The sequence below is a fragment of the Camelus bactrianus genome, chromosome 2 (genome assembly GCF_048773025.1).
Source record: "Camelus bactrianus isolate YW-2024 breed Bactrian camel chromosome 2, ASM4877302v1, whole genome shotgun sequence".
NCBI lineage: Eukaryota > Metazoa > Chordata > Mammalia > Artiodactyla > Camelidae > Camelus > Camelus bactrianus.
Window position 1 is genome coordinate 133,517,447 of NC_133540.1, and position 20,898 is coordinate 133,538,344.

Below are 20,898 nucleotides of genomic sequence, written 5' to 3' on the forward strand. Positions count from 1 at the left end.
GCCGTTCCCACCCCATCAGCTCCTGCATTACCTTCCTGTTATCTGGGTCAAAACCTCCATCCTCCCCATCTGACCGCCTCGCAGCTGGAAGGGAAGAATTAATTGGTCAAGACAGCACGCCACTGATTCCGGGTGTCTGTGTCACAGTTCCCACGGCACAGTCATGCTCAGAAATGGAAGCTCATCAAAAAAACAGGGGCCAGCCCTCGTCCTTTTAAGGGCTGAGGGACAGGGCCAGCTGGAGAAGGTTCTGGCAGGAATGCTGCCTGCGGAGGGCTGGGTGCCTGCACAGGATGGGCTTAGATCAGAGCAGGTGTGTGAAGTGATGTCTAATTACAATTCCAGCCAAGCCCCGACCTGGGGAAATCGCGTCCTGTTCTTAGATGCGCCCACCTGGCATTTTACAGAACCCACTTTGCACGTGTCAAGTTTAAAGTAACAGAAGTTCCCAGTTGTCCAGCCCCTGCTGGGTCAGTCTCATCTGGGCGCTGCATGGACATTGCTGCTTATCCCCACACAACAACCCATTTCTCAGATCAGAGAGACCACGTGCCTTTCTCAAGATCAAGGATCCGCGGGTGGCAGGGGCGGACATTTGAACCCTGGCAATCTGACTTCAAAGTCCTTCCTCTGTCTGCCCCAACTCACTTCCCACAAAACACAAAACGGGGAGCAAGTCATGCCGCTGGAAGAATTCCACGAAGAGCAGTGAAGAGGGTGCAATGCACAACCAGAGATGAGCTCAGTGGAACCAAGCAACACCATCCTCTGTGCAGCAGCCTATCTGGAGCTGAGTGAAGAGGTGTCTGTGTTCTCCACTGGCCTGTTTTGGGGGAGGGGAGTCACCCAGCTGGGCTGACGTTATCTCAACCAAGCAGGAGAAAGTTAATCACACGAGGGCATGCAGACAGTTCTCAGCATCCAGTCCGGCATGTAGAGACCCAGCCCGTGCACCCGGGCTGACTCACCGGCCCCATGCATGGAGCAATGGAAAGGAAAGCCCCAGTCCTTCGCCACCTGCCACGGACCGAGGCCGCAGTAAGGACGTGCTGGGGTGGACTCCTTACCTGCCGCCTGTGCAGGGCTGGGACCTTCTAGCGTTTTGGAGCCCCCTGCCTTGTGCACCACCAAGGACAAGACTGACATCAGGCCCGAGAGCTTGGAAATTGGGGATTGGGCTACCGGACCTTGACAAGATAAGGCCACAATTGAAGACTGCTCTAGACACACTGACATTTCTTTCCTCCCGACTGCTACTGCTCCTCCTCCTCCCAGGAGAGACAGTGGTTTTCAATATGAAAATAAAACCCCTGCTGTCTCCCCTGGCGGAGGCAAATTGATGGCCAGCCGCGAGAGGGGTTACAGTGATGGAGAGGCAGAGGGGCAGGGAGCGCAGAGGTGGACGCACGCCCGTCGACGTGGGCTCTCCCGTCGCCGGGACAACGGCCATCGCCAGGCAGCGGAGCCAAGTGTCTGGCTACACAGCAGCCGCGAGAGTCACGGCCCCAGGGACAGCCAGGCCAGTGGCTGCTTGGCGTTCTGAGAGCGTCGCCGCTGCCACGTCCGGGAGGGCCCCCAGCGCGGGCTGCTGGTGAAGGTGAGCGAGCCGCGTCCCTGGACACCTCAGAGGCCCCCGAAGGGACCGCCACACTTGGGGTAACTTGCACGTGCAAAAGCAAATCAGCAGCCTCTAACCGAAGGGCGTTTTGGGATGTGAAACCCCAGGAGCTCAGGCCACAGGGCCCAGTGGCCATGCCGCGTCTGAGGACTGCACACAGCCGTGGGGAGTGCGTTGGGCCACACAAGCTCCGCTGTAAAGCTACCTCAGGGCTTAGAAGGGGCCGCACCTCTGGCAGAGGGGATATCCCACCAGGATTTAGCAAGTGTTCTCTGCAAACGTCACCAGCTTTGCCAGGTGGGCACAAGGTAACCAGACTTAAAACAAGGGCTTTCCAGAGCCCAGGTCTGCCAGCCTGCAAAACACACCAGGGACTCTCTTGAGAAGCAGGAGCTCGGCTAGGCAGAGAGAAGGATCTGGCACTTGGTGTTACTTGCGGGCTGCTTCCTTCACGGCACTGAGCCTCGGTTTCCTGGTCTGTAAAATGGGCAAACACCACCCACTCCCAACCACTCCACGCTGTGAGGCTCGCCCGGGCTAACATGTGAGGCTGCAACATGATGAGGAACTCAGCTTACAGGTCTAAAATATTAGGACGAAACAAGAGGCTGCCTTGCTGATTTGGAGCATGTGTTTCAGGGAGCCAGGAAAAGACAGGTCAATCCAGGACCCCCGGAAAAGTCGGACTGAGAGCGTCTTCCCTGGCCCACAAGCAGGTCCTTCTGAGCCCTGGGGTGAGTCTGCCGCAAGCGCCCTTTGGGGAAAGGCTGACGTCCTGCTCCCTGCAGCCCTCAGTGAGTCTTTGGGGGAAGCACCCCAATGAGAGTGGAAGGTCTCTGATTTTCTCTCTGGATATGGAGTCAGCCTGTCTTCCCTGTCCTCCCATCCCAAAGCCAAAATGAGCCTCAACCCCGCACCCAAGGAATCCCAGAGAGACACACAAGACGAGATGAATCCCCATGTTACAACAGGGACCAAAAACGGAGCTTAGAGTACACGCTGCACGGGCTGCCTCTGCTGTCTGGTTTGGGTGGGCGGCCCCGGGAGGTGGGAGGGCGGGAGGGAGGGAGGGAGCCCCCCTCTGTCTGCAAAGGTGGGTGTGGGAGGGGACGGCCGCCACCCCTGCCTCCTGGGCCACTCCTCCCACGCACATGGCCTTCGGATGGCTCCCACGTGCTTGCTTACAAGTGAAACAAGACATCTGTCCCCGTAGCTGGACAGTCAGCTTCCTGGGAAATCTGGGGGCGGCATTACTTTTTCCTCTTGAATTCATTTTAAATGGTCTGAAAACCGGGCCAGCCTCCCTCCGTTGAGAGGAATGTTCTGCCCTGTGTCGAGCATCCCAGGGCCTCCCCTGGAGCCCCTCAAAGCCGGATCCCTGCTCCAGAGGAGGAGCCGGGTCCGCGAGGGCGTCGGAGCTGGCAGGGGCATGGCTGTGGCTGGAGTCCTGTCTGCCTCAAAGGGTCCTGGGTTCAACACCGCGAGCCACTCAGGACCGTTCAAAAGAGACCAAAAGCACCCCGGTCGTGGCTGGACGTCCAGCAGGTGGTGGGAGGCACCCGCGCCCGCCCTCTGCTGTTTTGCCACGTCTTTTCCCGGCGGGATGTGATCCTTCCTCCCCTTCCTCGCCCCTTCCTCCTTATTTCCCACTCAATTCCTTTTGCTTCCTCTCTTCTCTATCTTATTCTCTTTTTTTAAGCCATTAAATTGTAACCAAGTAGGGTTAGAACTAAGGTAGTTCAAGAAAATATTGTTGGTCCCTTAAATGCAGTAAAATGAGAGCGGTGGGTGCAGGGTGCAGGGGTCAGCGGTCAGGCAGACCTGGGTGGGATGTGGCCACCGACAGGTCACTTCGCAGCCCTGGCCTTAGCTTCCTGGTCTGTGATAACGCCAGTCGCAGGGCTGTGCGGAGATGAAACACCGCACGCACGATGCAGCTACGTGGCGGCTAGTCACCCTTGTCCTCCACCTGCTGTCCCCACCTGGCCTCCCCCCTCCTGGCCATCCTCACACTAGATGCTCGCTTCCCCAAAACAGGAATGGGGTGAAAGCACTGAAAAGAGTGTTGCTAATCTTTTTAAAGAAACAAAAACTTTTGATGAGTTGGAAATGAAACATTGAAAAGTAAATACATTAATTAAAAAGTGTAATTTTTGAAACTCACTGAATATAGTCTCTTAAATTAATTAAACGGCCCAGGAACTCAACGTTATCACTCAGAGTCTGGAGATGAAAATGGTGGCTTCTGGATGGGCCACCAACCAGATGGCCCATTGAGGGATGACTGGATGGGCGGTTTGCTGGGACTGGGGGCTGCGGGCTGCCAGGGGGCTGCAGACACACACGTGCGTGCTCACACACATGCTCACACACGTGCATGCCCCGCCCTGCCCCACACACTTTCGACAGCTGTGCGCCGGCTGAAGGGGGCAAATCTTATAAACTCAAAACATCTCAAATGCTCTGGAAATCAGATGCGTCCCGACACATCCGCCATGTCCTGAGCGTGTCAAGAGAGCTGGCTGAGAGGACGGCCCGCCAGGCACGCACGCCCACCCCGTTCGCGGCCATGTCCACGCGAGTGGGGACAGGTGGTCCTCGGCTTCACCTTCACAACGTGGCTGAGCTCCTGGCAGAGGAAAGGCACTCTAGAGGGTTTATTTTGGAAAATAACCAATAAGCCCAAATTCTACAACGTTAAAATGGTTTTGGTATTGCTTAGCGTTCAGTCATAGAGGAAACTACCTGACTTTGGAAAGGAGAGGTGTTTATATGCTGATTATAAAAAAATAATAAAGAAAACCACTGGTAAGAGTAAACAGAATCTCCACTGCACGATCTCGTTAAAGGACTCAGTCTCGGAAGCTCTTGGTCTCAGATCTGGCTCCATCAGACGCCACTGGGCAATTTCATACTCTGATTTCCTGCCTGTCCCCCTCCTGGGGGCTGCCCCTCTTACCCTGTGTGGGACATGACGTGCCAGAGGTTAACGAAAGCCAAGTCAGCAGTCCCTCCTGCAGGCGAGGACAGAACAGGCCTGCGTGTGGGCGCCACGGCCCAAAGGCAGCGCTGTGTGCTTGCTCCTGCCTTCCCCGGGACTCAGCTTCCCCACCTGGGACACGGGGGGCTGGTCTGGACCATCTCTGAGGGCCCTGGACCCTACGAGCCCCTCCGCCTCTGAGCCGTCAGGAAGATCTGTGCTCTCGGCTTCTCTGGCTGAGAAGCCGTGCTAAAAGGCATCGCCTTCCGGAGACCCAGGACTTTCCATTCACTGTTTTCTTTCTCGGGAAGAGGAAGAAATACACAAAGCACAGGGCCTACTGCAATCAAAGAGGAAATTTAAAAACCAAAAAACAAACCCTGTTGTTTGCACAACTGGACCACGGATTTGTCAGTAACCCACCGAAGACATACTTTTATACGATTCCGACCAACAGCGTCCACCCGGTCAGCAACAGGGGGCGTGGCTGTTTTTTTACTGCATCTGGACAAGAATTTAAGTATGTGAATTCCTCTTCCCAACTCTCTAGACACGTAATAACAATAACAATCCCCATCATGTGTACAGCACTTCACAGTTTAGAACATGTTTCCAGGTACATTATCCCATTCGGTCCTCACAACCAGCCTGTGAAAAGGGCAGGGTGGAGGAACTGGTCCTGTTTTGCAGACAAGGAGACAGAGGCTCAGGATGGTGAAATCACCAGAAACTCCATGAGGAAACAGAGGGGAGACCTTGACCCTTCCGCTCCCTGCGCACCTGTGCCTGGCAGGCTCAGGTGGAGCGGAGGTGGACGGTCACCCCTCGAGGGAAACCAGGGACTGAAAGACACCCGCACCACCAAACATCTCCAGTCCCGATTTGCTGATGCAAGAACTCCCTTTGACTGAAGGCCAGGTCCTTCATTCTGCTGTCAGACACGCCCACAACACAGGGCTTAAGCTCTCCAGTCAATGCCTGATGCTGGTGCGTTCTATTCTCCAAAGACCGGGCTGGGTCAGGCTGCGGTCCAAGGACCTCCATCCCTCACCATCTTGGCCCAAGTTTGCCTGGCTGCTTCCCTCAAAGTAGCACCACCGAAGCCACCAAGACCAGCTCTCGGCTACAAAGTCCCATCCCCAGCCTGGCCCCTGTAAGTCAGCCCTGGGTTTATACGCACAGAGGTGTCCTTCCTTGACAGACGTTTCATTGTCATTTCTGAAGGGGGCTCTCGGGAATCTGCGCCTAATACTCAGACTGTGGGGCCTCTGGGGCGCCCTCCCCACCGTGTATCAGAGCGCAACAAAGGGGAGCACGCAGAAGCAACGGCGTCAACACGCATGCGGGGCAAACGCAGCGGCAGAGGAGGTCCGGCTGTACCGTGCTGCCTGTAGATGGGGGGCTTCCTATAAATGTTATCTTTGACGCCAGTGTCTGGGAAAGAAGAAAGAAAGAGAAAATAAGGAGAGCGCAGCGGGATGAGAAAGCACATCGTGATGGTTTCCATTCTACCGCTTTTTGTCAGCAGCGATCTGTCACCCAGGTTTGGAATCACCAGGAAGAACCTAGCACCCCGCCGGCCACTGGCACCCCGGCCCCACACCGTGGATCGGCCTCGCAGCCCAGATGCCACCTGCCATCCGAAGCGGCAGAGGGAAAGAGGCAGCTGGAGGGGGCGGCCAGGGACATCTGGGGTCCTGTCGGCCCTTCTCCAGCCCGTCCCCAGGAGGGCAGCAAAGTCTCCCAGTGTTTGTAGGGCTTTTGGAGAAAAACACACACATGCCAAGTGGGGATGTGCAACCCATCTGCAGATCTTTAAAGAATCTCAGAATTTGGGGGTGGGGGAGATGGAGAGGCTTGGGGATCATGCAACTCCCGCTGAGGCCGGGCAGGTCCTCCCCCCGCCCCCTACAACTCAAGTGCGGACAGACGGTCTGCCCGGAGAGCGGCCGTGCGTCCCGGGCGCCTACCTGGGACGTGGAAGTGGCGAGGAGCCTGCTGGTAGGTGGAGGGGGGAGGCTTGCTGTCTGAGAGCACGGAGAGGCTGGGGGTGCTCCGGCCACTTGCACTGCCTCCAGACGGAAGAGCAAGGACAGCGGACAGAAGGCGGCGAGGGGAAGCAGAGGAAAGCATTTCAAGCATGAAAGCTAGTGCGTCCCTCTCCCCTGCCGGTAGGGCCACCGAACCCTCTGCCCAGGGGACAGAGTGTGGCTCCCACCCACTTCCAGATGGGGCCCCAGACTTGTTGATCCAACCTTGAGGGACCCCCGGCAGTGGCCCAGGTGCAGCAGCAGGAGTGTCCCGGCAGGGCCCCAGCTGGGCCCCGCCTCATGCGAAGGCTGGCCTGGCCGTGGCAGAGCCCCTCCTCGGGGCGCACAGCCTGGCTGCTGACATGTGCATCCAGAAAACCCCAAGTTCACCCAAACTCCGCACCCCCCTTCCTAAATATCCTTGTATAAAATACTGCCGCTTTCCTGGAGAATCCACTTGAGCCATTCACAATAGGGTTTAAATGCTAGAATTCATCAAAGTCTGTCCTTAAAAGCCACTGAGTAAATTTTATCAGCCAGGGGAATAAGGGATGGTTGCTATTAATCAGCCAGCATGTTCCCAAATAAAGCTATTTTTTTTTTTTTTGCCAAATTAAACAGAAAGAGTCGTCTGATTCTGGCTCTGATCTTTTTAATCCCATCTGGGTTTGTGATTTCTGTTTTGCGAACAAGGTTGGATTATCAAGTCACAAATTTGGACATCATGGTCACCCGGTGACCCTCCCCGCCCTGCACACACCTGTTTAAGGAATGAAATGAGACACAGGATGCAATGGGCACTGAGCACGGCGTGATGAGGCACACGGCTCGCTGTAGCAAGACACTCATAAGGCACCACTCATTTCCTCCCCTTTCGCCCCAGGAAACCCTCGCCGCAGCACATGGCAGCTTGGCAAAGGGAAAGAGACACTCTTGACTTGAAAATATCCCTTGTTCAAAGTCACAGGACCCTGAAGTGACATGGTGATGCAACGGCCTTCCACAGCAGGAGAGTGCCGGGTCCAGCGTGGAGGCGGGCTGACGAGGAAGGGGTGGTAGGCGGGTGGGGGGAGTGCTCTCGCCTGGGTGGGGTGCGCTGGGGCCCAGCAGGGCATGCAGGGTGGCAGAGGCTCAGCTCGAGCCGACCACAACCAGTGGCCCCGACAGTGCTGAGGCCACAAAGCAGATACTGACTACAGCTTCGAGTGTCTTCCTGGGCATGGCACCAAATTCACCTGCCCATGAGGATGGAACCTCGGGTAGGTGGCTGTCCTCCCTCGTGGCGTGAACCCTCTTTTCCCTAGTGCCGCACAGAACCTTCTGGAGCCCCAGGCCAGTTCAAACTCCTAGACCCTGGGGAGTGCACACTCACCCACCTCCACGTGCACGTAAAGGAACCCCAGATCCGTTCTGCCGACAGTGGCTGACTCATCCACCCACAAGGGCGGCAGGATGTGGTGGAAGCAGGGGCTTTAAACAAGCCATGTGCCTGGACTCTGGAGTGGCTGAGGACCACACACCCATCACCATGCCGGGCAAGCTTCCAGCACAGCCTCAAACAGCTCGTGTCTCTCCACAGGCACCTGCAGACTCCACCTCATCACGGGACTCCTGGCTCCCAGCCCTGCCCACAGTGGCCTGTCCCACATCACACGCAGGAGTCTGTGTGTGTGCGTGTGGGTATCTCGGGGGGACCACAGCTTCCATCAGGTGCTCAGGGGGCCTGACACCCAGGGGCACAGAATGGTGGCCCGAATGGCCTGTCACACCCACCTCATCCCTGCCATCCAGGGGCTTCTACACCAGTCACCCAAATCTAGGACCTTGGACCTGGCCCAGGATGCCTCTGTTTGCCTCCCCTCCTCCCCTCTTCCCCTCCTGGAACCCCCTTTCCAACTGTTCCTTCCTGGGTCAAGGCTCAGGTGCAAAGCCTTCCCAGAGGACACAGTCCACTGCTGACCATTCCCTTCTCTGGACACACGCCCCGCCTGCCACTCACTGGGTCACTAAATCATCACAAAATGCACCGTAACATCGACCCGACATGGGGCCACTCAGAGTACTTTGTTCACGACAGCCCTGCGGACAGGCCACCACTGCTGCCTGAGCGCTGGGGGCTCGTGTCCTGGGGAGGCCCGGCTCCGGCGCTGCTCTGGGGCCAGCTTCCTCGGTGGGCCCCTGACGTTAACATGGATATGGGGGAGCCAGAGGCAAGGCCGGTGGGGCGGCGACTTTGGAAAGGCTTGAAGGGCCCTTTGCCCTTCTGCTGAGGCTCGTCCTGGAGGTGGTTCAGGACCAAGGCCGCTCTGACCTCCGGTGGGGAGGGGTCTCCAGCCCCCCTAGGGAGGTGCCTGTCAGAGCACGGGAAACCCTGGCTGGTGAGCGCCACCTACTCTGTTAGTCTGAGTCCACACTTTGCTGTAGAGCAGTTCGGGGCTGCACGGGGGCCCCTGCGAACCCCACGCCATTCCTGCAGTTACCGCCTTATGTGTGGATGGCGCATCGCCACGCTGGTGTTGTCCACACGATTTACTTTATTTGTATTCCACCTGTTTTTCCCTCACGTCCCTTTTGTGACCTTGTCCAGGACACCAGGTGACACTGGTCATCACATCTCCTCTGCCTCCCCTGGGCTGTGACCGTCTCTCAGACTCTCCTTGGATTTCACGACCTCGGCAGTTTGGAGACGTGCTGGTGGGGTGTTTGGTAGACTGTCCTCAGTCAGGGTTCGCTGGATGTTTTCTCTGGATGGGACAGGGGTTGAGGGTTTGGGGAGGAAGAGCATAGAGGGGAGGTCCCATCACGTCGGGGGCACCTGCTGTGACCTGCCACTGTGACATTGACCTTGACCCCCGGCCAAGGTTGTGTTGGCCAGGATTCTCCACGTCCAGCTCCTCTCGTCTCCTGGCGCCGTCCTCTTTGGGAGGAAGTCACTGTGCACAGCCCACCCCTGACAGGGGTGAGGCAGGTGCCCCTCCTGGAGGGCGGAGTCCCCATAAATTATCGCGAATTCTTCCCCCGGAGGTTTGTCTCTTCTCCCCTATTTATTTCTTTATTCAATTGTTTCTCTATATCAGTGTGGACTTGTGGACACTTATACTGTGGTGTCTGATCCAACAGCACGTCGTTCATTGTGCGGCTCAGTTGGTTCAGCTTTGCCCTCGGAAGTCCCCTCTGTTGGCTCCTGCTGCACCTTCTCCAGGTGACCAGAGGCCAGGCCAGCCCCCAGCCACGTGCAGGGGCCTCACGGGACACCACCAAGACTTGAGTGGGTTTGCACGTGTGCAGCTCCCTGCCACATGCCGGTTCAGCCGATGACCACGGCTGCCAGGCTGATGGCCCAGGAACGAGGGCCAGGGGTGTCTTTAGGAGCAGCAAGTGGGCGGAGCAGCACTGAGGCTCCGCATGTGAAGCCTGCCCTCCCTCTCACGCCCTGGAAGGAGGAGGAGGCTCGGTGGTCTCTCCTCACGGCTGCTTAGCAAAATGGTTTTGGTAGCATCGCCTCCCCTTGGCACCCACCTGCCTGACCCTGCTGCCTGCTCTGTAACAGGTGAGAGGTTAGGCTTAAACCTTATGCTGTCCCAGGAGACATGTCGGGGACTGAAATTCATACTAAAGTGCAAATGGCTGCCACTGGCACCTAAGCGGCACACAGGTCTTGGCAGGAGGGTGATCCCAGGCACCGGGACATGGTGGGAAGGTGTGTCTGGGATGGGGGTTGGGTGGGGAGGAAGGGACACCTGGCCAGGTCAGAGCAAGCACTGGCAGGTGAGTGCCTGCTTCTTCTTGGCGAGCCCTCCAACCCCAGTGTTGTTCAGAGGAAAATCTCCACCTGAGGAGCCAAAGAAGCTGAAGATGCTGCGAGGAGATACCAGGGAAGGTTTTCCTGGAGAGTGGGGCCAGACGCCAGGCTCTGTGACAGGCTAAGAGGAATGCAAGTGGCCCTCGGCACAGCTGGTCACAGACTGCCCACAGACTGGGATGCACAGAACCTGGGGGTCTGGATGAGAGGCGCCAGGGAGAAGGGGATGGGCCCCCTTGGGGTGGCCCCACAGCCCATGGGTGGACACGCCTGGTGAGTGAGGGCCTGCCCCTGGGCTCTGCCCATGAGCTGTGACCCCCGCCACCCAGCGACGTCCCCCTGAGCCCCAGGCTCCCCTGGAGAGAGTCCTGGGGAGAGGCTGGGGGCTCCCAAGGTCATGGATAGCCCTGAAAATTGGCGGGAGCAGAACTGCGGGTGTTGGGGTCCCCTGCATCCTGCACCAGAGGGGAGGGGGGCCTTGTCTGATTTCTGAACAAAGAGAACTGGGGGCCAAAGCGGCCAGGAGGGAACCAGGACGCGCCGCGGGGCCTGTGCCCACCCGGAGCAGACCGCAGCACCATGCCTCCTGAACTTGGGACGCCCTTGGACGGGCTACGACAAGGACAGTTTCTGAACCACGTTGCGGTGGGTAGTGGGGTGGGGGCCTGTCTGCACTGCCTGCCCTCCTCCCCCACAGAATGGAAGGAAGGGCCGCTCTGCTCCTGCCAAGGGGAGAGGGCTGCCCTTCCCTCTGCCCTGCTCCCTGGCCCTCTCCTGGGGCACAGATGGGGTGCTGCAGGCCTGGGGCTGCTGCCTAGGGGCCTGTCCTTGGTCAGGCCACCCTGGCTTTTCCTCACCCTGGCGCAGTAAGAACTCGAGGTGGGGGCTCAGAAAGGGCGGGGAGGGGTGGTCACGGGGTTGCTCCAGCTCCCGCCTCTGCCTGGATTGACTGAGGCACAGTGCCTCCCCGGGCAGTCAGCCCAGCTCGCAGGGCACTGCCCAGGGAACGAGGTCAGAGCAGCTGAGACGGCCATTGTCCCACCGTCTGGCCTCATTTCGGGGCCTCACCTCTGCCAGGGGCCCCAGGGAGAACGGCGCCACCCAAAGCAGGGCACGTCAGGCGGGGAGAAGCGGTCAGCCTTCTGACCTCAGAGCAAAGGGAGAAGAGGCACCTCCCTGGGGGGCCTGCCGTGACTCGTTTAAAAGTCTGATTCACTCAGGTTTGCGGCGTCTTCTGTCCGCCTCTTGAGTGAGCACCCAGCCCGGCCACACGATACCCCCGGGCCACGTGGCTGTGCGCCGGGCCCTGCCGGCTGCTCTCCCCTCACGGATGCGCCATTTTGGGCTTTGCTGAGTCAGTACGTCCAGAAGAGGCCATGAGCTGTGGGGATGGCCCACGTCCCATTAATCGGGGGTTCTTCTCAGCAGACAGATGAGGGTCGTGAAAACAAGCGATGATGACACACGTGAGAACCATCCAAGGTCCAAGGACCCTGCTGGGTGACCGTCCAGTGATGGAATAATCCAGCTGAGCTGGCTTCCTTGTCCCGTAATCTCGGTCCCTTTGGGACAAAAGGTTCTGGGAACTGGAACCTTAACATGCCTCTCAGGGAATCAGCAAGAGATCATTGCTACTTCCTCTCTTGCCCTGAGAGCCTTTCCATGGTGTATCAGTCAGCGAGGGCTGGGTAACAAAGTACCACAGCCGGGTGGCTTACACAGCAGACATTTATTTCTCACAGTTCCGGAGGCTGTAGTCTCAGATCAAGGTCCGGCAGGGCTCAGTTTCTGGTGCAGCCTCTCTTCTTGGCCATAGACGGCTGCTCTGCCCCATGTAGCCTTTCCTCTGAGCGCCAGTAGAGTCTTTTCCTCTTCCTAAAAGGCCGCTTGCCCACCCTATCAGATTGAAGTCCCCCTTTATGACTTCGTGGAACTCTAATAATCTCCTAAGCCTCCTTTCTCCAAATGCAGTCACACTGTGGGCTAGGACTTCAACACCTGAATCCAGGGGGACACAATCCAGTCTGTAACATTCAGGAAAACAGGACTTGACCCTTTTCCTGGTGTGAGTCATGTACACGTGTCCAGGCAGGGGTGCGGAAGGCAGCATGTCTGTGCCCTGGGAGGAGCTGCAGCCATGCAGGGCGCGCCCCCTGCCCAGACACCATGGGCTGAGGCTGGGGACGTCTCCACCTCTCTGCCTCAGCTTCTGCTCCCGACCCCCCGGGCCAGCAGTCCCTGTGCCTGGTGAGCCGACGTGGGAAATAAAATGACACGACTCAGAAGAAGCCTCTTCAAACAAGCCCAGGGGGTGGGCGCTGGGTGATTCCTAGTCTCCCCTCCCCGCCTTGCCGCTGGCTCCCTGGCGTGACGTGTTATCTCCAAGGAACATTTACACACTGACAGAAACAGATCCGGACGCACAAGACACAGAGCGGGGAACACGGGCGTGAAACACGGGACGCGGGGAAGCCATGCGGCGGACACAGGACAGCGAGACACAGACGCGGCGGCCCTGCCAGCACCGCAGCCCGCAGCCCGCGCGCCTTACCTCGGAAGTAGGGGATGTAATGATGTCTGAACACGGATGTAGGGCTTGGGTGTTGGGACAGGGACAGGCAGCTACTGGTACCAACACTCACAGTACCAGCTGCGGGCAACAGAGAGCAAGTCAGAGTCGGCCACACGCTCACTGGCCGCAAAGCCACAAAACATTCCCAGGCCCGGCTCCTCCAGGAACATTTTTGCTTCCTCTCTCGAAGAACACACACCATTCTGAAGCACCTGAAGGGGTCACCAAGGGTCCTCTGGGCCAGTGTGCTCCGGGTTTGGAGGGAGGAAGTCCTACCCTCTGTGGTCAGGGTGGCTGCCCCCAGGCCCACTGGGTGGGAGCTGCTGGCCCCTGAGCCCTGCCCATTGCCCCACCTGGGACCTCCTTGGTAGCCAGGACCCAGGTGGAGGGCAGCTGGCAAGACCGGGGGTGATCTGTCACCCAACAGTCACCCCGGCCCCGCCCAGCAGAGATTCAGGTCTTGGCTCTGGGGTGACCACCTGGACAGGCACAGCCGACAAGCCCAGGTGAACACATACGGCGGTCAGGGGTCCGCAGAAGGGCCCTTGGAGAGGCCGACAGCCCTTCCCCCTGACTCGCCAGCTCTCCTAGTCACTCACTCACTCCCTCACTCACTCGTTCACTCCCTCACTCACTGGTTCACTCCTTCACTCACTCACCCACTTTGCAAACATCTACAGAGCAGGATGTACCAGGCACACTGCACAATATCAATGAAAGTAACTTTGCAAATGAATGAGTTTTGATTTTTCCACAAAGGCTGCAAAAATCAGAGCTGAGTCCATGGAGGTGAGGATGGAACCATGCATCAGCTGGCCAAGGAGGAAGCCCCTCGGAAAAATCCCTCAAAACGCAGCACCTGCATGGAGACCCTGTGGCCCCGACACACTGAGGGCAATGCAGTGTTTAAAGGCAAGGAGAGCAATAGAGCTGGACGCCAGGCAGGGAGTGAGGTGGGACGGGGCAGAGAGGACCCTCCTCGGGCTTCTCCCCGCTGGGAGGGGCCTGGCAGTGGCCTCTTACACATGTTCCTATGGGACAGTTGTCTCTGGGGCTAGGTGAAGTGTCAGTGCACACGCTGACGCTAGCTTTTGTCCTTTGATTTGGCCTTCACAGCACAAACCTTCCCCAAATCACACAAGCTCGGAACTAAGTGACTTCTGGTCTCCCACCTTTGTGCTGCTCTATCTTCCTGACGCCCGCTACTGCACATGAGCTGGATTCTGCGTACTCAGTGCCGCCTGCGTGTTTCACAGGACGGCTCCTCCAACCAACAGGGTAACCAGCTGCCTCTGCAGCCAGCCTCCCCCGCCGGACATGAGAGGGACTTTTCTTTATGTGACTAAAAGGACGGCTCTCCATCACCCACTGGCAACCCCCACCCCCTGTCCATCGTATTTCCAGCTGCCTAGAGGAAGAGACAGATGCATAAGAGGAAAAGCAGCAAGGATGACAGCTTCACACGGGGTAAAAGAAGCGTGGGGGGCAAGTACCTGGACGGCTGTAGTGCTGGGGTGACCGTGAGGTCGGGGTGTAGCGCCCGAGGCTGACCGACCCGGTGGAGCTTGGGCTGGAGGTCCGGCACTGCTTGTAGGAGCGGTCATCCTGGTCCCCCTGGAGGGGAAGACAGCCTGGTGAACACAGGAGCCGAGAACACCGCCCACCCCTCTCCCGCGCGTCCAGCCTCCACTTGGCTTTTGCTCTCTTGACCCAAGAGGCTGACTCAACTTGGCCCCAAGACGAAGTCCCCTGCAGCTGCCAGGGCACATCTGAGGAGCCAGGTGGGGAGCTGGCCTTGGTGCTGAGCACAGTCCCTGAGCCTGCCGGGTACCGGAGGGCGGGGCTGGGTGAGACCGCCCACCCCTCCATCAGCCCCTCCTTCTGTCTCCAGCTCCCACAGAGGTGGTGGAGGCACCTGGCTCCACCTACATCCTTCAGTTTCCCTCTTGCCCAGTCCTTCCCGGCACCCAAGGCTCCTTTGAACACAGTTTGAGAACCACTGGGATTCTGTATTCTCCCAGCCTTGACAGGTTCTCCCCAGGTGTGGCAGGTAGGAGGAAGCCCATCTCAGGCCCAGGGGCCCAGTTGAGTCAGACCCACAAGCACTGACAACGTAGACTCCATTCAAGCAGGATAAGCGACTGTTTGGGGTGGTCAGAGCTGGTGGCAGGTGGCATGAGATGATGTGGAACCATGACGCGGGGGCAGACAGGCTGCTGGCCTGCCACAGTTTGGCACATTGGTCTGAGGCATGACATGGCCCAGCGTCCTGCATGGGGTGGATGCTGGGGCTTTGCCCTTCAGGCCAGTGTGGGGATAAGCAATGTTGAGAGTCTGGGTCTGGCGCTCACGGCTCCCACGCTTTCCTGCACTCACCTTCCACTTCCCAGGGCTCGCTCTTCAGCCGAACCCACTAAGCCACTGTCCCTAAAATTAGCCTGTGCAACCACCTCCACGCTCTGCTCAGGCTAGCCCTCACACCTGCCAGGCCCCACGAGGGCTTCCCCTGAGCCCCTCTGGGCTGGCCCACCCACGGCGATGGGCACTCTCTCCCCTGGGGCGGCTCTAGCCCTGCTGTCCAGGCTCCATCCCTGGGCTTCCTCTGCATAGCCCGCTGGCCAGCTGACATCCTATAGCTGTTCTGTCTCCTTGCTTCGTCTGTGGGGCTCGTGGCCCCACGTGGGTGTGGAAGCTGGGTGCTAGCTGCCCACACACGAGGTCTGGTTGTCTCATTCCCGGACCCCAGGTCTGACGCCCATGCAGACTGGAGTCGGACTGGTGGCTATCCATATCATGGATCAATTTTGAGAAACAGGAAAAAAAAAAGCGGGCTGCTAATTATAAATGCTATTTGATAGAGAAACGCTTTTAGCATGTTTATCTGTGAGGACCCAAGGATACATTGTAAGTCCCACTCGGGGGCGCATGAGGTGGCCCAGACTAAGCCAGCCCCTGGACTTTTTCTCTAAAGGAAGCCATGACTCAGACCTCAGGACACCTGTGTACCAGGTGCCCACACTGCAGGGCCAGCAGACGCACCAGCGAAGCATGCAGAGGGGACATGGTTATAAAAATAACCAGTGCCCAAGAGGCTCTCCAGCTGCGGAGGGCCGTGGCCTGGTGCCACGGCCGGAGGCCCTCCCCGGGAACCTTGGTGGCTATCTTTATGACCCGGGCGGCAGCAGCGTGAGCAAACGGGGCCGGCTGGGGTTGGGCGGTTACCTCTGTCGGCGTTGGCGAGAGCAACTGAGGGGGCTGTGGACACAACACAGAGCAGCTTGTTAGTGCTGGGCCCCAGGGGGTCACTTGAGGACAAGACCACCCAGGCCCAGGCCCATCCACACCATGGGACCCTCCTCCAAACGGAAAGGAACCCCTGCCCCCATGAGACCCGACACAAGCTCCAAAACCTTCTTTTTGGAGAAACATGGTCAATGGCATCACAAGAAAGAGGTTCCCAGGACAGCGTTTTGTGCTGAAGAGCCTGGACCTTATCTCCGTCCTGCCCCATCCCTGCCCCATCCCTGCCCCCACCGCTCTCCCACGAAGACACCTTTCCAAAAGGAAGACGGTGGGTTCAGGACATTGAGTGGCAACATGCTGTGAGCCCATCACACTCGATTTTCTTCAGAAAGGAGAGAAAAGGGGCACAGAGAAAGAGAGGCGCCTCAGGGTTTGGGATGAGGTCCAGTCTGCCTGCGGCAGCATGGGGACCATGGAGAGTGGTGAGCGGCCTCCCCAGCCAGGCACCTCCTGTTCCAGCAGGCGCACACCATCCGCCACAGACAGACGTGTCGCCCAGACTCAGGGAGGCAGTGCATAGCAGAAGGGCTTCTGGACACTGAGCTTCCGGCAGCAAAGCTCACCTGCCGCCTCACACCCGGGAGGCAGGGAGGGAGATGCTGCGGAGAGTTTCTGAGGAGGAGCCCCGGGGGACCAGGCAGTTTTCTCGTACCATTTCCCTCCCCTTAGAATGGAAAGGGGAAAGTGTTTTCCACTCTTCTCATTTCCCAGATGGGGACACTGAGGCTCAGAGGGGCTGGCAGACCTCTGTGCTGCCAGCCTACTGCTCTTCTTACTGCTAGATTCCCGCCCTGGGGATGGATGGCTGGAAGGCCGCAGTTCTAGAGAATCAGGTGAAGTGTTCATCCCTGAGGCCAGCGTCCGCTCAGCTCAGCACCCTGACCCATGTCCTGTGGCTTCCCAGGCCCCACCCATCATTTACCCACAGACAGGCGCCCACAGTAACCACCTCTGAGCAGGATCCCAGCCGAGGCCTGAGAAGGGAGAGTCCTCGGGGTCCCAGGAGATGGGGGATGGACAGGACCCCAAAACCTCACTCTGGACAGTGGCAGGAGCCAGCATGGAGGCAGCAATGACCAAAGTCAGCCACCAGGGGCCCAAGCCCCAGCTCCGCCCCAGGAGCCACACGGCCCTGGCCCAGTGCGTCCTCACTCGGCCTTGTCCTCTCATCTGCCTCCTGGGCAGTCATTCCCCACGTGCTGGGCCATGGGAAGTGGATCTGCACAAAAGCCCAGCGTCAACGCAGAGTGAGAGCGGGCCTGAGGGATGGGTGGTGGCCACGACACCAGGGACAGCGATCGGCCCCTGCAGCAGGGCGTACCTCGCTGTAGCTCTGCCTGTCTCCCACCGAGTGGCTGATGTAGGGTGAGTAGGAGATCATGTCGGGCCGGTCAATGTTGTAGATAGCCTTGTTCTTAGGGAGGGCGGCCAGGTCTCGGTAGTCAAGAATCTCATCGCCCAGCTTCGCCTGCGAGAGGAGAGGAAGAGCGGAGGGGCTGGGTAGACCCACACCTGAGGCAGCAGGCGCTCCGGCAGCCACAGGGAGGACGGCGGGGTCAGTGCCCAGGAGCCGGGTCTGAGCAAAATGGGGCAAAGGGACAAAGGCCTAGGGGCGGGGAAGCCTCGTGGTCATATGGGTCTGCGTCCCCACAGACAGTGAGAACTAGGCCTGTAGTCTAAACACACACTCATCTGTGCATGCGTGCACACATGCAGACATGTGCACACACAGATACCCGTGTGCAGGCACAGGAGACACACATAAATGCACATATATGCGTGCACACAAATACACACTTGGGTGCATACAAACACACAGACATGCATGTACACAAATATGTGTGTGCAGGCATACATGGGTGCACACATAAAGACACACAAACACACATGCCTTTAAATACACACATGATGTATGCATGTGTGCGCACGCACACGCAAACACCCAGCACATGTACATGCAGGCTTGCACACACAAATACATGCATGCATACCTCCATGTATATATGCACACACAGAGAGAACGTGCCTGCCTACAACTGTGGGAGCAGACACACACTCACACCTTCGCCCACCAGCCCCACCAGCATGCACACCCACACAGCCTGTGCCTGCCCTTACGCTCCCACAGACCCACACCTGCAGAAACACCCGTTCACCCTCCCACACACACTGCACACTAGCACACGTGCTAGCGCACAGAGCCTCACCTGCACTACCACCCCCATGTGCACACGCACACGCATCCATGACCACAGTCACACACACGCACGTGTGTGCACACACACTCAGGCCTTTGGAGCACTGATGTTTGACAGACAGCTGGGGTGTCACCTCAGTGGGGTCACTGCAGAGATGCTCACTTGTGGGGCCACCCCGTGTGCTCAGGTGAGGTCCACCTGGCCGCTGGCTCCCCTGTGGCTGGGCTGGCCTTCCCTGCATTATCTGCCGCCCACAGGCTCTGTTGCCCTCGGCCCCTCCTCCCAGCTCTGGGGGCGGACGTGGGTGGGTGGGGTGCATGCTGGGCTCGGACGGGTCCTGGAGCTAGGCAGCAGCCTTGGCAGAAGCACCCCGTGGCCCTTGGCCCTCACAGCAGGGCTGAGGTTCACCCCCAAATATCGGTGTCAGTCCCAGTGTCTCTGCTGCTCGCCCCAGTGTTGACGGGTGTGTACAGTCTGTGATCCCAGCGGAAGAGAGGACACGCATCGCCAGCGCACTCCGGGCACGGCACAGGTCCCAGCGTGGCGGGCGCCTGGGCTCCCGTGCCTCCTGGAGCTGACACACGTGGTTGCCTCTGGCCCCACCATGTCCCCTCTGAGGATTAATCTCAGCCTGGCATGGCCAGCCACAGGCAAAGCTGGCCAGTCTGGCTGCCCCAACCAGCTCGGCTCAACCTCTAAAACCCAGCGAGAACCTTCATCTCAACCCTGGCCTCCCTCAGTGCCCCTGGCCAGGCCGGCACAGACCCTGCCCTCCTCTCTGCCATGGGACTGGCTGTCCCTTCCCAGCCCCAGGCGGCTCCATCTAGGCCCTCACTGCCTGCATCGAGATCCAGCCACAGCCTCCTGGGAGCTGTCCTGCCAGAGTTTTTCCAACAAATATTACCACCAGCAGCAGCAGTGTGACACTATGCACTCCACTCTGGACAGCACTGGGCTGAGCCCATGAAGGGGGCACTCACAGGACCTCCACTTCACAGAGGACAAAACCAGAGACCAGAGGGGTTAGGTAACTTGCCCAGAGTCACACAGCCAGGGAAGAGACACAGGCTATTTGACTCCAGAGCTGTGCTCCCACCGCGACTCTCCCCTCTGCCAAGGCCAGGTCTCTCAAGCTCCAGCTGCATCCACTGTCGTCCAGCTCACAACCTGCGGCAGCCCCTTCCTGGGATGGATGGCATAGCCCTCACTGCAATCCCTGAACGTGGCCCTGATGTTTCCAGCCTGATCATCCTAAGGTGTCTCCTTGTGCCCGCGGTGTGCCAGGCTCAGCCCCCACGCTCCAGCTTTCTTGTCCACCCTGAGGTCCAGAAGCCCCAGTCCACCTCCTCCAGGAAGCCTTCCCTGATCACCCAACTCCAAGGCTCTCATAAGTCACTGGGTACTCAAGATGAACCCTGCTTTTTACTATGTAGGCTGAGAGAGTGAATCCCTGATGTCTTAGAGCTCTGGCAATCCCCTTCAGAGCCCTGGGTAGTGTTTCGAAGACTGGAGTTTACATCCTGAGTCTGTCATTTGTGATTACGATACCCCCTGAGCAATATTTTTGAGCTGCTCCTCTCTGCCTTCAAGAGAAATCTGAACTCAGGCCCCAGGGGGTCTGGCCCTTGTGTATCCGCTTATCCCAGCCTCTTCATCCCCCACCCAAAGCCACTTGTCACACTGAACTCCTGACAGTTGCCCAGTCAGCCAGAGCCCGAAGGCTTGGCACATGCTGTTCCCTCCCTCCAGCATGCCCTTTCCAGGCCTCTTTGCCTGACTCGTCCTCTCTCTGGTCCTTGTAGACTTAGCTGAGGCCTCCCCCTCCAGGGGACCAGCTTGCTCTCCCTCTGCCATCTGGGTTGGTGTTTTTCTCCTTTAAGCAAAGGTGCTGATCTTCGTTGGCGCATCTGTCTCGGTTCCCCCCGCCCTAGCCCACCAGGCCCAGGACTGGTGGCCCCCAGGGGACCAGGGCTCTGATTCCCCATGGAGTCCGTCTCCCTAACTCCAGGCTCGGCATGGCCAAGGTTCTGGGGCAAGCACGCCAAATCGAATTAAAATCAGTCACGCATTAGCCAAGGCTGGGTAGATTCGCTGGGTCTTTTTTGTCTCCCCCCGAAAATTGGGAATACCGCCTGCGCCTTGTCCACCTGCTGGATTTCGTGAACATCAGTACAGCTGTACACACAGGGCAATGCTGCCGTGGGGGCTGGGAGAGGGGGCCGGCATTTACAGGTGCCCACCCTGCCCACCTCTGTCCCTCTGTAGTCACAGCGTTCAGCCGCCCGCTGGCTCTCTCAGCCCTAGGTGCACGGTCAGCAGAGCTTGCCTTGCCCTGGGTTCACCCCGACAGCAGAGATCAGGGAGGCAGCTTGACGATGCCAACTGTCACCAACAC

At 58.5% G+C, this 20,898-nt stretch overlaps 1 protein-coding gene across 25 annotated transcripts in view; it reads right to left on the reverse strand.

Annotated features, from left to right (window-relative positions):
- ABLIM2 (actin binding LIM protein family member 2) overlaps window positions 1-20,898 on the reverse strand; it is a 139,614-nt gene that overhangs the window by 30,811 nt on the left and 87,905 nt on the right. For 7 of the 25 annotated variants that reach the window (XR_012501667.1, XR_012501665.1, XR_012501668.1 and 4 more), the window contains exons 10-17: window positions 17,627-17,773; window positions 16,225-16,257; window positions 14,496-14,616; window positions 12,982-13,080; window positions 6,569-6,670; window positions 5,979-6,032; window positions 1,068-1,187; window positions 32-84 (exon numbers count right to left, since the gene is read on the reverse strand). Coding sequence is in view for 22 of the 25 variants with exons in the window: in XM_074350936.1 (XP_074207037.1) it covers window positions 32-84; window positions 1,068-1,187; window positions 5,979-6,032; window positions 6,569-6,670; window positions 12,982-13,080; window positions 14,496-14,616; window positions 16,225-16,257; window positions 17,627-17,773 (729 nt within the window). In the remaining 3 variants the exon portion in view is untranslated. Of the gene's footprint in view, window positions 1-31; window positions 85-648; window positions 824-1,067; window positions 1,188-5,978; window positions 6,033-6,568; window positions 6,671-12,981; window positions 13,081-14,495; window positions 14,617-16,224; window positions 16,258-17,626; window positions 17,774-20,898 lie in introns of those variants that run through there. The other 18 variants (XM_074351006.1, XM_074350999.1, XM_074351035.1 and 15 more) reach the window with 11 other exon arrangements.